Source organism: Mya arenaria, chromosome 17, assembly GCF_026914265.1.
Source record: "Mya arenaria isolate MELC-2E11 chromosome 17, ASM2691426v1".
Lineage (NCBI taxonomy): Eukaryota > Metazoa > Mollusca > Bivalvia > Myida > Myidae > Mya > Mya arenaria.
This window is the reverse complement of record NC_069138.1, coordinates 20,089,770-20,107,289: the sequence shown is the minus strand read 5'-3', so window position 1 is coordinate 20,107,289 and position 17,520 is coordinate 20,089,770. Positions and strand designations below refer to the sequence as shown.

Genomic DNA, 17,520 nt, shown 5'->3' with positions numbered 1-17,520 from the left:
GAGTAGCCAAAAGTTTATACATAAACCCGGTTTAATGGCACTGGGTTAACGCCAAAGATATAGAACAAAGAACAAAAAATACAAACAAGAAACATGGAAGAACAGAACAAAACTTCACAGACAGCACAGTGCAAATATACTATATAAAAAACTAGGTATGTCAAACCTAAACCAAACATTGCGCTCAAAATTCAAAACATGTACTAGTATGTAAAATGTCGAGTCTCTAGGAAAAGATGGTCAATAATAACATTTAAAAAGTCAGCTGTTACTTCAATTTCTAGTTTGGTTTTAGAGCTTTGTCAAAATAGGCACCAGTTAAGTATAACTTGGCATGACGGTAACGTACCTTTGACTTTTGACACTGTTGCTCTGTCAGGATTTCCTATATGACAGTTGATTTCTGTATCTTGTCGTTAAATACCTGAAGTAACTGTATATTTGATTTGATTTGATTTATTTAATTCTAAATATTCCCCAACTTAATATTGGCTCTGAATAGTGTTATATGTTTAGATTTGCAATTATTATGTGTGTTCCAAGGTGGTGACTCATCACACTTATTGATATAACGATATGTTGATACATTTGTGCCATTATGTGGTCTGTCTTAGTTACATGATAGTCGTGTGCGTCTCTCGTTCAGTGTCTATAAGGCCTTTTAACAGAGTCTTTGTTAAAGTGTTGGCTTATGTTCCAGTAATGGGCTTGTCACAAGGATACATGGTTTTTAGATAATATGTTGGATATTTGTTTGAAATTTCGCCGTCGTTTTAACGTAATTATAGAAAACGTCAAAAGATAAAATATATTGCAAACTCTGGTGTTTAACACATAATTTGTCACAGACGCAAATTATATTAAGAAAACATGATTTTATTTATGATTCGTGTTTATTGCTTTATAAAATCAAACTGTACACTAACAGCTTTTGACAAAAAATAGTTTCATGGCCCGAATGCAAGTATTGCAAAAGGACCAAAGTAAAAAAAAATACGTTTCTTAAAGTCTATACCATGCATAAATGTTTTGAATGTTTTGATCTCGATTACAAAGTCACCGATTTAAAGCTGCGTCAATAACGCTATTGGGATAATAATTAAATGCAGCGTATGCAATATGAAATACGGCTTGTGATATCAATGCCACAAAAGGTCACAGTCAATATCATCCGAGGACAACATTGATATTGTTTTTCAAAACTGTACAATTGGTCCTAATTTCATTGATGTCGCTTCAAAAAAATAAAAACTTAGATTAACAGGTAACAGTCAATGTCGCCTGATGACAACATTGATATCTGTTTTTAAAACGGTATATGTGGTCCAAATTTCATTCCTGTAGCTTCAAAAATGAACATTGGACATATTATTTAAATTTCAATGTTGAAGCTTCAAAAATAAGACAAGAGGTCAAAAGTGATTAAGCAAGCTGTAACCCAAGGTCCATTATTTGAACAAACTGTCGGTGTCCAACGGTTTTGAAATATGCCCTTATAAATCTGAAGGAAACTTGTGACCACGGGACGTGGCTTGTTTTAACCCAAGGGGCTTAATTTGAACAATCTTGGTGCAGGACTACTATATGATGGTACATACCTAATATAAAGGGTCTTGGTCCAGCTGTTTCGGACAAGAAGATTTTTTAAAGATGTCCATATATATTTATGTTCAACAGATGACTTCGTGTTTAGGTGAACTAAAAAGTGTAACCATTTCTAAATTTATTTTCAGATTCAAGTTATCATCCCCTCCATACTTATCCAAAAACACCGCTTCATTTTGGGAGCGAGACGACTGAAATCAGCAAGAGGATGCACATGGTAATTACGATGAATAAATTACATTTGAGGCTTTGTTTAGAAAACAAGAACTTGAACACTGATAAGGTTTTTCATTCTTTAATTTAGCCTTTCATTTTAATTTGAGTTCCAAAAGTAATAATCTGTAAACGCCTCCACAGTTCTTTCTTTGCATTCCACTCGAATTTGAGGATTATACCTTGTAACGCCTAGAGCAACCAAAATATTTGAAGCGTTTATTTAAGAAATTGCCAAGGCAAAAAGACGAGATGAAGCAAGAACTAGAGCGGCTAGCCATCCTTCCTGACACGCTCGACCTAGAACTAGATCGACTACTCATTCGAGAGCAGACAGCTTGGCCCTATGCGGCAGATCAGGTCAGTTGAGTTCATTGTTATACGGCTCGCTTTGCAAGCCCTATGTTACTTACCCACAAACATTTTCCAAAAAACAGTGTGTAGGAGGATGGGTGGTATTCAGAACTTGATTGCTTGGCTGTGAAATTTCCACTCGATCGTCGTTAGTCGATGTATGCGACTAAAATGAAATCGGATAATTATACAACGTACTGAAGTGTATAATTAAAGTTTAAGTGATAAAACAGGTATCAAAAAATGTATCGTAGTGGCGAGATTCTCTGAATTCAATTTAAGACTATTGAGTAAGACTGAACAAAACAAAAGAAAAAAAAGGTTTGGCGACTCAGTATGCAAAGTAACAAAAGTTATGCTTTGCTGTTGTATTTATATAAACCTATCCAATAGTTCAATAAAATTATTTACTGTAAAAAGCATTATAGATAATGAACAATTTGGAATATCAATCATGATCTTCGAATTGTATGGTAACTTGCATTATTATCTACGGATTATAACATGTCATTATAATTCTGTACCTTTTCCAACTGTGTCTGACAAACTTAAGCCGCACACAGAGTTTTGGAATGCTCAGTGTCGTTTATATGACAGCTTTTTCCTCTTGGATACGGAATTATAACACCAACGCTTTGCATAATTGCCTGTAATTAAGAAAATCTATTATATATTTTTCCGGAATGAAACATTTCTATGAAGGGAATTTTACCTAAAACCCAAATCAAATAAAATGTTGTACTTTTATTGCGTTGAAAATAATTTGTGCAAATTATGTTTTCTCTTTTTAAAGATGCGGTCACTTTTTACTAAAAAGTACAAAGTTTTTAGATAATGTAATGCCCGTGGACATTTTGATAGAGTGTTATAAGTATATCAATGTCATGGAACGGTATTTGAATTATGACCAACGTTAACATCTTGGTGCAGGCTGCTCTCAACAACTATGGCAACTAAGGATTTAACATCACCCCGGCTGTTTAATTTAGAAAGACAGACGACTTTGTTCTCGTGTTATTATCTTTTATTTGAAGGGCTGTTGCAGGATAATATATTTTCTCCTGTCTTCACACAATATTACTGCGCATTTAATTTGAAAATATATGCAGTCATTCTTAAGTGGAGTTATATTTCATTAGGTCAGGAGAGTATTCCTGTGATCGAAATCCCTTAATCATTTGGCTCGTTGGTAAGACTAATCGCATATACAAAAAGTGTTATGTTATATCAATTAGGATCTGGGTGTGAAGATTCTGACGAACCCGGAATTCTCCTCACGGAACAAGCATAAAGAATTGGTGAAAGGTAGGTAAACTAACGCAATCTCATACACTATGATTTCACTTAAATGGAAGATAAGAACTCTGCCGTGACGTCCAACGGAAATGAAGATAATGGGCAAAGTTGGTGTCGCTAAATATCTACTTTCATTATTGTTTTGCTTGTTTACAGTACATGTATCATGACCCTTATAACGTTGGTCGTGCAGAAGTGTACCTTAGTTGCCTGCACTATTTCAGAGATTCGAGCCTTTAAATCAAAGTATGAACCAGACTCTATCAAGTTGAAAGAGGACAAAACGTAAGTTATATTAATTTATCTATACAAAATTCGTTTTATTTTTATTTTACTATAGAGGAAATTAGAATTAGGCAAATATTCATTTACCACTTTAACAAATAGATACACGGAAATAATTGAAGTTGAATATTACATAAATTTATAAAGACTCTCTTCTTAACGTATGTCTACGCATGTTCAGATCTTATTGGTGTAGAATATAGGGCATTAATACTAAAATACAACATTCACAAATAATATTTAATATTAAATGTATATGGTCATTGTTAACTTGGTCAGGTGTTTAACAAATCTTATAATGAATCCCGTGATAGCTACAAACTTTGTTTGGCGATATTTAGGTTTCTAGACAAAACTGATGTAAACAAGAAAGAAAGTGACAGTTATTTCTAAATAACTTTTTGAGAGAAAAGAGGTGAACATATTTCTTAGCCTATAAAAGACTATGCTATTTTCTGCTTCTACAAGTGCGAAATATTTTGGATTTACTTGTATTTTAACGATGGAATCCTTGGCCAAAATTTCGAATTGACGGGATTTATAGAACGATGCTACGCTGTTTGCGCCGCGATTCTTTGTTTTGTACATATTTCTTAGTCATCTGAAATAGTTAAGATGTCAGACATGCGTTAAAAAGTTAGTTTTGCTCATTACTCTCATAAAACGAATTGTTCGTTAAATATTATTTTATATATTATATATTCCAAATATTCAGTATCCCTCTGCAGTTTCACCAAATGTTTACAAAGATGGACAAATTAAATGGATGAAGTAATAGATACAATAACATGAAAGGCAAACTTCACTTCAGCCAAACCCGTCTCATGTACGTTCCAAAGAAAAAGAAATCCAACACCCAATAAACGAACAAATAGCAATATCAATTTAATAACAAAATCGCCATTCCTATCCTAAGGTTTATCATAAAACTGCCCACGCTCCAGTTAAATTCCATGCTTCGAAAATGGTCAAAATATCTTTATCCATAAGAAAAATAGGAAATAATAAGAAGCACTGACAACAAAATTGACTAACATGAAAATGACCTTCCCTCGTAAGATGATAATTTGTATCTGGCATGGCCTTTCGTGTAAAAAGGTTCATCCCCAACCTAGCATAGCGTGTTATGCGGAAACAAGGTTAAAAAGTTTTCATTTTTCAAATAATACCATATGACAATGTTTCCATTGTGCTGCAGACGACGGTCTTCAGGGAGGCAGGTATGTGATGACAATAGAAGAGTGTAAGTATCTATCATGTGTTTCCGGTACGGATAGAAAAATCCGACCCAAGGGCTCGCGCGTAAGCCGGTAACGAGGCTTGCCGAGTTACCGGCCACACAGCGTGCCCGAGCGTCGGATGTTTCTATCCTTACTGGAAACACATGATTGATATTTTTTCTTGCATATCTAAAATTTTTAATTTGTGAGAAAATTGTTGTAGAAAACACTCTTTTGTAGGTTTCATCAAAAAGTTCTGTAGCTATGAGCACAATAAGGATGTCCAGCGTGGCCAAATATTTTAATCTACTAATCTGGGGAGGGGGAGAGAGAGGGAGAGAGAGAAATTGATAGCTTCAACGCCATAGAAGAAAATATCACCAACCAGAGACCTTAAGTGGAATCACAAGCCTCGAGTTGTGATAATCAAGTTTCATAGTTTATTCAAATGCATAAAGGTCTTAGGCCCATGAACATACTTCAATGGAATTCATAATATATATAATAAATTGCACTTCTGTCAATCGACCGTAGGTCACGATATATATTAATAGTTTAATACACGTATACTTATCTTTACCAACAAGGTACATTCGAAACACAAATTAAACATAGACAGTACGCATACAATATAATATAACCATAGTGAGATGACAGTGGTTACAAATATCATTTAAATGAGTTTTCTTACATCAATATAAGTACAACAAGGACTCTAAATTAAAATGTTTTGTCGATAAACATTGCTAATTTCCTTTGAATAGTTTTATTGGTATTTGTAAGTTCAACAAATTTGGTTATATTTGGTCTATTTAAATAGTTTTTATGTATGTATTGTATTGTCTTCTTCAATAACTAAATAAAGTACATTCAAACAAGAAATGAAACTCATCTACTATTTTATAGCAAACTTGACTTTTCCTTTCAAATTCAGATTTGGGGTTTAGGTTTGTGCCATCTACCGGCCTCAATTTCTTACCTGTGTGACGAAAGTCTATGTCTCGTCAATGCTTTCCTAAATTTAACTATATTAACAGCACACAAAAGTGGTTGTAACTTACAGTCAGTGAACAAAACAAACGTTTTGGCTGTAGCTGAATTAATAAATTCAGTAAACCATTTGTGTACATACATTTTAGTCGCTGTTTCAGTTCACTTTAAATATATATTAAAATCACCAACACTTTGAAATAACCATGCATCATAAATTCCTAGTGATAGTAATATATCTATAATAACTTTTGCCCATGACTAACAATTTGGCAATCTTTCTGAATATCTATTTGATTTTCTTAAAACAGACTTAACATATTTAAAGGGACTGTAAACCAGATTGGCACCAAAAAAGGTTGTATTCTGTAACGAATCTCAGGACAATTATTTAATAGAATGTGTTACGCTTTGAGATCATAATTGTAAAAATAGTACCAAAATGTAAAAAGAAGTTGTGGCGGAGACCGGGTTCGAACCCGTGTCGCCAAAATTGCAACCTAGTGTTGTATCCACTGTGCTACGAAGGCTTACTTCAATCAAGTGGTATATTTAAGCTATGTATACACCTAACTTGGTAATATCACGTGATAACATCGACTTGCCAATCACGCATAAGGAATGAAATCTACTAGACAGACATACCCAGTAATCTTTTTTAATGGAAACATACGAAATAACTGCTAAACTTAAATAAATTGTAAACTATGTGGTACTTAAGTTAGTTAGTTTCAATGCATTGAACACATCATACCAAGTTTATGTCAGTTTTCAACAATTTTCTTTTTTTCTTGCAATATGATCATCTGGTGCACAGTTGCTTTAATATTATCACATTGTGAAATCTTTTACAAATAATAAATCACATTTACAATTCCTATAATTAGTAATTTAAAACAACAATGGTATATGATTTTATTTATATAAACAACAACATGACTTTACTTATGTAATACGCAAACATATATCAACGAAATTGTTATTGCATCCATTACATCCATAACTTAAAAGGGTTGAATTTTTACATTATGAGTGCTACGTTTTGAATCATTTCACTCAAAGGGTTTTTCTTACAGCATGAAAAAAGAAATAAGTAGTTTATAATGACGTCATATACAAATACAATGGATCCAACCAGCAAAACATGTAATCACTTTTTGTCAATAGTTTAATGATTTATTGTACATTAAAACGTAGTTCAATCATTTCTTCGCTGTTGACTATCTTTTACCAGGGCATGTACATGGAACGGAGTTGGTTGGTATATATCTTGTCTTCAATTTGAATGTACTCATCACTGCATCAATTAAATTTATCCATCTTTTGTCAACATTTGGTGAAACATATAAGGGTTGACTCCGTCTCTTACAGACGGTCAATGGATAATGTGGACGTTTCACCATGACGGCCAACCTAGAACAAAAATTTAACATTTTAAATCGAACAAATGGATGGATAATTATATATATATATACATTTCATAAAAGAAATATTATTTAGAATAAACGTTCAGTGTTGAATGCATTATCGTCAAAGTTGAGAGAGTAGTCCAAACTACTTATTAAATCAATTAAGCATGTTATGAGAAGAATTCACGTTAACAACAGCAAATATAAAATTCACGTTAACAACAGCCTCTCTTGAAATATCGATATTCATTAAAAGAACTGAAATTTTTTTTACAAACAATTCGTTTAATGAATGAAATGAGTAAAATCAACATTTGAACACATGTTTGAGTTCTTAAATATTACTAATTACTAAGAAATGTATGCAAAACAAAGACTCACGGCGCACACAGCGTTGCATCGTTCTATAAAATCCTGTCGATTCGAAATTTTGGCCAAGGATTACATCGTTAAAATACAAGTAAATCCAAAATATTCCACTCTTGTAGAAGCAGAAAATAGTATAGTCTTTTATAGGCTAAGAAATATTTTCCCATCTTTTCTCTGAAAAAGGTTATTTAGAAATAACTGTCACTTTCTTGCTTGTTTACATCAGTTTTGAACCGTGGTGACACATGTGAGAACCCCGTTGAAGTCACGTGATTCCTGTACTTATATCTTAGAATAATAATTATAATTTTTCGTCTTTAAATCTGTAAGCAAAAGGTTTACCATTTCCTTGTGTCAAGAAAATTAAGCACTGTTTTTTTCCCTTTTTGTCCGTCCGAACTTATTATCAACATTTAATATACACAAATAATTCCATTCGATGTAATCTCCCGGACAAGGTTAAAATTCATAAAAGTTATTTCTCGATACTCAAATCTATGAAGTAGCGTCAAAATATCGGGCCAAATCGAGATTACTAACACATGCCATTTTCGACGTATTTTAATTCCCAATTTTTGTAATTTATGGGATGGCTCTTTATATCATGGAATTTAGTACAAAATTGTGCATCGCCCAATATATTTTCATAAAAGAATACTGAATGTTCACTGCACAAGGAGTTACTTTAGAGAACGTTTTCTGAAAATAATGTGTTACATGAGTATGCTTATGAAAACTCGAAATATCATACGTAAGCAATTCAAATACATTTCATAAATTAAAAAATATATATTTTAAAAGGGCATATGTCCAAGATTATAACGGCGTTGTATTTTATGTAAACAAAATATACACCAAATAGGACATCGATAAGGAAATCTTGGAAATGCTAATGTTTGTACAATTTTGCAATCTTGTTTCCCTATTTTTCCACGTTGAGATACACAGTGACATAACTTTAAAGCTATATAAAAATGCTTTGATTAAACTATACGTTTTTGTCATAGATTAACTGGTGGAAATAGCAATACAAAACACCTTTGCTTTTTTAATTTCAAAATTTGCTATCACTTCAAGACGTATGTTCTTCTTTGAAAAGTCATCTTAGAGGTTAACATTATTAAACAATTTCAACATCAAAAACACTACGTTGCCCTTTTGCATTCTTGCACTATATTTATTTAATTTGAAAATTTATCGCTATGATATAGTTTCTTCAAAATAGGATTGAAATATTTATTAATCAAACCGAATAAGTAAAAATGTTAAGTAAAATAAGTTATTAATATAGTTCATGTTATTCATTACATACGTTAAATATAGGTAATTATGGTCATTATTCTTACCGTTTTATTTATTCAAAGATGCACTATTACTCCCAAATAAGATTTATCACGTTTAATACACTTGTTTTAATTTACCAAAAAGGATTTATAAATGTCGAAAACGATGGTTCTTATGAACGATACTTTCATTTAATATTTTTGCGATTTCAGCTGTTAAATACACAGTTAAAAACTTGTTATCAGAAATAGAGATTTTCCATAAACGCATTATTTAGTTAGAAGTTGAAGGTTAATCACTCAAAATATATGTTTGTTATACATGTGTATGTGTTGAATTTAAATAAGAGTGTCACTATCTCCAAACCAGTGATATAAGATTGCTAACAAAATATCAGACCGCAGATTTGCATAATTCCGTTCGAAAATCAATGTTTTATGGTTTGAACAGTTACTAACGGTTTAAGAAAAATGCATTAAACATTTACTTTTAAACTTAAATATAAAAATCTGCTATCTAATTTTTGTCAGCAGTCTTATATAACTGGTTTAAATGGATTTTCGCAAAAATTGGCTCGTTCAATGACAAAAAATAAAAAGTTGGCAAAACGTTCAACCGTGAGAGTGCAGCTTTAACAAGGGAACCAAACATTTACTGTTCAAAATGGTTTCTATAGTTTGTATCACAATACACTACTGTTTTCACTATACAACCAGCATTTCATCCGGCGTCATTAACGCCATTTTAGCGTTACTTTTGTTATCCTGATCTTACGTTGTTACGTCTATATATAATACCACCGAGTTCAAATCCAGATTTTATCAATTTTGCACCTAACTTTTCTACAACAAGGTCATGCACTGTAGGTCATATCTCTGTAGATAATATCTTCATAATCAGAAATAACGATTATTAGATATATCGGACTACTTACAAGTCGTCATATAAAGCACAATTTTATTTAACAAGTTCGGGGGATTTCTTAGAAAGCAAGCCTTTAACGAGCTAACTTTCATATTTCTTGGAGGAGTTCATTCAATTTATGTATTATAATATGACGACTGTCAGATGTTCAATCAGATGTCTATTTTTGGTGAAAAGTAACAAAAAGACCTACATGTATCAAATGCGGTGATGATGATCCGAATACAACACAGCAATGCTATATGCCTCGCTACATGCTTTGAGGAAATGGCAATCTGGGAATAATTGAAATATATATATTATTATATATATACGATCGTTTAAACTGCGTTTATAAATTGGACATACAATTAAGAAGGAAACACAACATGAACTCTATTATTTTAGAGAAATTTCCTTTCTTTTAAATGGTGACGTAACACCAGATAAGATGACGTAATTTATTATAACATATGTTAATGGCGTCATTTTCGGTTAAAATACAGTTTTCTTCATGAAATCAAGAGAAACTATTTCGTTATGATTGAAATGAAAACGACATTATTGAAAATAAATATTTACTATAAAACAAATAAATGTATGGCTTGCTAGAATATTACCAATAAAGCAAATATTGTTTCCAATTAAATTGTTTACAAACATGCGGAGTAATTTTGTTTTCTTACACATGTGCAATACAGAAAAATAGTTGATGGTTATACTAAACAGGCAACAAGGTGTAGCATGTGATTGAAAGAGTAATGTTAGAACTATTTTGTTATAAGATTTCAAAAATAATCTGAATAAAATTTCCAAAAGAGATGGTAACGTATACTTATAAGATCAATTTATATAGAAATCTACTCTTATTATTATTATTATTATTATTATTATTATTATTATCATCATCATCATCATCATCATCATCATCATCATCATCATCATTATTATTATTATTATTATTATTATTATTATTATTATTATTATTATTATTATTATTATTATTATTATTGTCATTATTATTAATATCACTTTTATTATTATTATTATTATTATTATTATTATTATTATTATTATTATTAGCGAGCCCACTGTTGCTCTGACCCTCAAGAAATTAGGGGAAATGGAACTGCTGGGAACAGACGGGCACGGGGAGTTCTGTTCCATATCCGGGATGACTGTTGTAGGGGACAGGTTCCTGGTGGCCGCAGATTATGCGGGAAATTGTGTGCGATGTTTTGATATGGATAGTGGGAAACAACAAGTAAGGTGGTATGATAGTAAACTTCTACCTTGTGGTATAACGACAATACCTGGTAATCGTGTGGCAGTGACTTCACGCAATGAAGTATGGTTTTTACGTGTGACTGAAAAGGGGGACCTGTTGTTTGAAAATAAAATAAATGCTAAAGAACGTTGCTATGCAATAGCATCCAGTGGTGACAATTTGATTGTTTGTTACGTGTTTCCTGATCCTGGAGTACAAATACTGGATATGAAAGGAAACGTGATAAAGGTAAACGATTCTCTACTTGACTTTACTACTGTTAAATTTCTAAATTTAGATTACCCACCCTTTAGTTTAAAGATATTTTACGAATGATTGACAAAATGATAGTTATTTTAATATTAAATATATTAAATTATGTTATACAAATGTGCAATATAATTGATCTATCCAGAACATTAAGGGTTATGCTGAAATATGGATCGGATGGATTTGCGTCAATCTGTAATATATGTTAATTGTAGTTGTTGCTATTAATGTGAAACAATCAAAGAATATGGGGTTACATGGAAAGCATTTCTAGTATACTTTAAAAATATAACCTTTATTAAATGTGAAAATAATTTTCATGTGTATACTATGAAAAACAAAACACTATGCTCTCTCAAAATCAAACAAAACTATAACTGGAAGAGATACAGGAAAAAATATAACAGAGATATGCGCCTATAGCATAATTATATAAACATTAAGTGATATAACCTTAAATATAATAAATATCGACCAAAGAAATCAATTTCAGTTGAATTTAAAGGAACACAATATAGGTTGATTCAAATATTAAGTCTATATTTTCATTATTTTGTTTCTTTATTTGACTCAAAGAAAAACAAGCAACATAATAATAATAAGTATATGACATTATTATGATTTAGGTAAAGAAAAAAAAATGAAAGATATTTTGGCGCTTTTTAGCTGGGTTATTCGTGGCCACGTAGCCATTAATTAAACAAAGGATAGAATGTTTTATATGTACCTAAATCATATGCTTTCTTGTATTTTTTTTCATTAAAGTCAAATGAGGTTAACATAAAAATGCACTCGATTTTCATATTTACGTTCGGAAATAGATTTTTTATGCCCATAAACTTATTTTTCTCAAAGCGTTAGTAACGCTTTTAGCCATAAAACATCAATTTGCAACCGTACATAATATGAATCACTGCGTTCTTAATTTTGTCAGCAAGATTATATCACTGGTTTTCTCACATTCTTACAACAACTGACTCATTCCTAGGCAATTTTTTTTTTTAAAAATGTCGAAACGGCCAATCTGTGAGAGTGCAGCTTTAACACTGTCAACAAACTTTGTAACAAGTATTTGGAACATAGTTGGTGAAATGGTCGAATTGTGTATCTATTTGTCTTTTATCATGCTCAAATTATATCATAACATACATGGAAGCATTTACATTTATATCCTATCTTTTTCAATATTGAGGGGATGAGAAATGTGTGCAGTGATGTGTTTATAAGTCCATGTATGTACACTATATGTACTACTAGCATATTGGGTCTCATAAGATGAAGGCTGAAGTATGTATAAACGTTAACGACAGCAACACATTCGGTTATTTTCAGTTTCATCAAATGTGTGTTTATTTTTTCAATTAATATAAAATATTGAACCACAAAAACGGAAATAATAAAATAAATTTAATTGACGACAAGCATTGACATTGATATTTATAAGAATGGAAACAAACGAAATATTGTGATTTGCATTAAATTAAACAGTCTGGTAAAGATTGTCATGGTAAGTAGTTCTTGTACTAAAGAACCATTTCACCCATGTACATGTATGGTGCTTAAATTACTTCATTTTTGTGTACGAGTGTCTTCTAAAGAGAGTTGGTAACCTTTTATAGCGAAAAACATCGAAAAAAATTAAACTTTACGTTATAATGATTAAACATCATCAACGTTCAGATGCTCCTTAGCCTAGGTATTTTTTTCTAAAATGTGACCAAAAATATTATTTTGCCAAAAAAGCGTCAGTATAATTTATTGATATTTCGATGCTTGTATGGTGTGTTCGTACGTTTGTGTCTCTGGTTCTGTGTCATTTGGGCTCTGAACAGGGAATATTTCTTAATATTTGCCTACTGGGCTTGTCCCTGTCTTTCTTATTGTATTATTGCAATTGCATAACGAAATGATTTGGATTTTTGTACTTTTGCTCGGATGCGTAACTGACAGTTGCTGGTTTGTGATTTCCATACAAGCAATTTAAAAGCAAGTTTGAAAGAGCGTTGGCCAAAACAAAATAAGCGAGTCCCTTTCATAAATTCATGTACGGTGCAACGAGGTCAAAACCTTGGATTTTGGTACAAACGTATTTCTAATGAAAATATATTATTTGTGGATGTATAATTACAGAAGTTTGAGAAAGACGATGACGGTGAGAAACTGTTCAAATGGCCTGCTTCCCTTGCAGTAAGCCCTGACCAGAGCATCATATACATCGCTGACTGTATAATAAATACGGTGACTTCCCTCACCCAGGATGGCCGTATTGTCGGAGTTGTGAATGTAAAGTTAAATCAACATGACGGATCAAGAATGACTGTGGACTCTGCAGGTCGAGTTTACGTGTGTGGATACGATACTGTTTGTCTGGTGTCCCCTGAGACAAGAACCGTCATCCCGCTACTGGGGTATGAGGGCGGGTTCTGTGTGGCGCTCTGTGATAAAACACAACGTCTGTACTTGTCGCCGTTATGGAACTGCAATGCAATTCAAGTGTTCGAAATGCCAAAACACACTACGGCGTGACAATATAAGGTAGTATGAGACTTAGACGTTGCACGAACTGTTTCTAGTTTAAAAATACAAAAAAATAATCAATTTATAATGATTGTTGTCCATTATGTCATATGCAAAACATCTTAAAACTTTTATTTGTAACAGTTCATTTAATCCAACTTTAAAACAAAACAATTCGAGTGCGATGACATAGAAAAGGAACACCCTGTGTATAAACAAAACAACTTATATAAAAGTGTGTATAGCTTTGTATGTGTTTGTCTTTGAAATCAAAACGAATGTTGTATTTGATATATTTGTATTATGAACACCAATGTTGTTCTTTTTAACACTAATGCATCTGAATACCAGGGTATAGGTCAAATGTTTGTGTCTGTTTCTACAATATAGTGGTTTATTCAGTTTAATAATACTTTTGTGCATATCTTAATGAGATCCTTCAAATTCTGCTTTCATTTTGCTTATACTTTGTTCTGCTCGACTGTGGAAAAAAGTCGGGGTATCGTCACAGCTTTGGTAGGGACGTCGAAATTACCGTCGTCTATATGTTTTGGCAATTGCTCAGAAGCCATTTAAGTAAAGGCTACTTTCACAAGTATTTTGTATCAATTCACATTTATGCTCGATCTTGGTACCACTATGGGTTCCGGTGCCTCTCCTACCCCCCCCCCACACACACACACACCCACCCCCACACCCTTAAATCTTCCAAGTGCAAATTTTATTTCAATAAAGGAGAAAAAAGTAATTAAAAATACACCCATAATGCACCACTTCGGACTAGAAATTGTTTAAATATTCTTGGGGGTACCCTAAACCCCCCCCCCCACCCCACCAACACTTCAGACCGTATAAAATTATGTTCTGAGGGAGAGGCGAATGTCAAAAGTGTACCCATAAGTACACTCCCTCTAACGTTGAATCCTGAACCACCCGCTCCTGGGTACATTAGTTTTAAAGTTTTGCTTCTTGGTAAATGAGAAGCACAGACGAGCGTAAGTATTCGCTAGCAGTTCATCTTATGAACATAATTCAACAACATTTCTGTTTAAGGTTATGTATGTAAATGAATGCAAATATGTTATATATCCATTGTGCATGTAATGTGCGTCATAAATGGATTTACGCTTTTTGGGATGAAACTTTGATAAAGAAAATAAGCATCTGTATATTGTGAATGATCATTTACTTCTGTATGATTGTTAATGAAAATTAACTTCTGTATGATAAGTTTTGAGTTTTGGATGATAGTAAACTTCTGTTTTATTTTGAATGATAATGTACTTCTGTATATATTGAATGATTATGTAATTTTGTATAATTCTGAATGATTTTGTACTTGAGTATTATCTTAAAGATAGTATACTTCTGTATAATTTTAAATGATTACGCACTCTAGTATAATTTAAAATTATTTTGTACTTCTGTATATTTTTGAATTATAGTATACTTCTGTATATTTTTTTACGATTACTTCTTTCTGTATAATTTTGAATGAAAATGTACTTCTTGACAATTTTGAACGACAGAATACTTCTGTATAATTTTGAATGAAAGTATACTTCTGTATAATTTTGAATGAAAGTATACTTCTGTATAATTTTGAATGATAATGTACTTCTTTATATATTGAATGATTATGTAATTCTGTATTTATATATATAATTCTGAATGATTTTGAACTTGAGTATTATTTTAACGATAGTATACTTCTGTATAATGTTGAATGATAATGTACGTCTTGAGAATTTTGAATTATAGTATACTTCTGTATAAGTTTAAATGATTAAATACTGAAAAAGAAAAAAAAGATTAAATACTTAAGAATACTTCTGAATGGATATGTACTTCACTATATTTTTTTATTTAATGATGGTATAATTTTGATATTTTTGAACAATAAGTAACTTCTGTATAATTATGAATGATAGTTTACTTCTGTATAATTTTGAATGATAGTATACTTCTGTAAAATTTTGAATGATTGTATACTTCTGTATAATTTTAAATGATAGTTTACTTCTGTATCATTTTGAATGATAGTTTATTTCTGTATAATTTTGAATGATTGTATACTTCTGTATAATTTGGGCGATAATTTACTTCTGTGAAATGTTGAATGATAGTTTACTTCTGTTAACTGCTGTTTAATTTTAATGATAATGCACATCTGTATAATTTAATTTGAACGATAATATACTTATCTTAATGCTGTATGATAATGTACATCTGTATAATTTGAACGATAATATACTTATCTTATTGCTGTATGATAATGTACATCTGTATACTGTTGTATGATAATAAAGATTTATACAATGAAGGAATGAATTGCGGGATTTGATGTCATTATCGGGGTATGAACTAAATTGGGCTGGTCTAAGTGTATGGAGTCCGAAGGACTCCACGAGTACTTTGACCAGCCCAATTGCGTTCATATCCTCGATAATGACATCAACCCCGCAATTCATTCCTTATATTTACACCAATAGTTCAATATTTTATTCAAGAAACGTTAAAAAAATACTTCATTTCATTTCGGATTACCTTTCAGTAATCCTTTCTTACCCATTCTGTAAATAGGACGACCCGACTGTTACCGGAAACATTTTTTTTTCAAATGACGTCACATTAACGCGGGAAAAGATCAAACACTTGAAATCACTTTTAAACGTAAAATTGAAACACTTTTGGCAACAAAACGTTTAAAATATAATAACTTAGCAATTTCTAAAATGTTAATTTATATTTTACGAGACCTGCTGACACAATACAAACAACAACAAGATCAATAGTTTTCATGTATATTGTTATGCGATGAATTGCGATCCGAACACATCCGAAGATGTTGCGTTCATCGATTGATGAACGCAATTGCCGAAAGGCAGTTCATTTAAGGAATGGAAGTTGAGGTGTAAATATTGTTGTATGATAACGTTATTGTATATATAAGTATGTATCATGATAAGTGTATGTAAAGGTATGCATGTATGCTATGTTTGTATGATAAAGTATGAAGTGTTCTCGAGAAGTTGTTGTTTTATAGAGTCTTGATTGTGCAGCAACAATGACTTATCCGTTCCGCCGCCGCTTTTCCAGATGATATTAAACATCAAGGCAATAATGGTTTAAAAATATCCTTTTGCTAATAAAAATTCCTAATCAGGTCAGTGGACAAAAACTGAAACCCTCCATACAGCCAGGTCGGTCGAAACAACTACAATCTCCAATACTGTGACGAACGAGCAAGGGAGCTATGTTGTCCGTTTCAATATTCAAACAAGGTCGATGCTGTTGTTTAATGGGCTTCACGAAAGGGGGCAAATCTCGAAAGTTATAATATCTGTAGAGTAATGTGCGTTGTTACACATGCGCAAATTGACTCTGGGAACATGTGTTTTATTTTTCCGCTGAACTCTTTACACTACGACGCCGACACCAAGGTCATCCTATGACAAAACCTCGATATTTTCTCAGGCAAACATATGGGCCAAAACTTAACGGTTCCATATTTGAAAAATAACATATATATATATTC

General features: G+C 32.0%; 1 protein-coding gene across 11 annotated transcripts in view; it reads left to right on the top strand.

The window, feature by feature from the left end:
• The window catches only part of LOC128224913 (uncharacterized), a 44,897-nt gene extending 27,892 nt beyond the window's left edge, over positions 1–17,005 (top strand). For all 11 annotated transcript variants that reach the window (XM_052935017.1, XM_052935010.1, XM_052935014.1 and 8 more), the window contains 6 exons: positions 1,734–1,822; positions 2,047–2,178; positions 3,408–3,477; positions 3,693–3,753; positions 11,012–11,444; positions 13,596–17,005. In XM_052935017.1, the coding sequence (XP_052790977.1) occupies positions 1,734–1,822; positions 2,047–2,178; positions 3,408–3,477; positions 3,693–3,753; positions 11,012–11,444; positions 13,596–13,991 (1,181 nt within the window). In that variant the 3' untranslated portion in view covers positions 13,992–17,005. The remainder of the gene's footprint in view (positions 1–1,733; positions 1,823–2,046; positions 2,179–3,407; positions 3,478–3,692; positions 3,754–11,011; positions 11,445–13,595) is intronic.
• Positions 17,006–17,520: the final 515 nt, after the last annotated feature.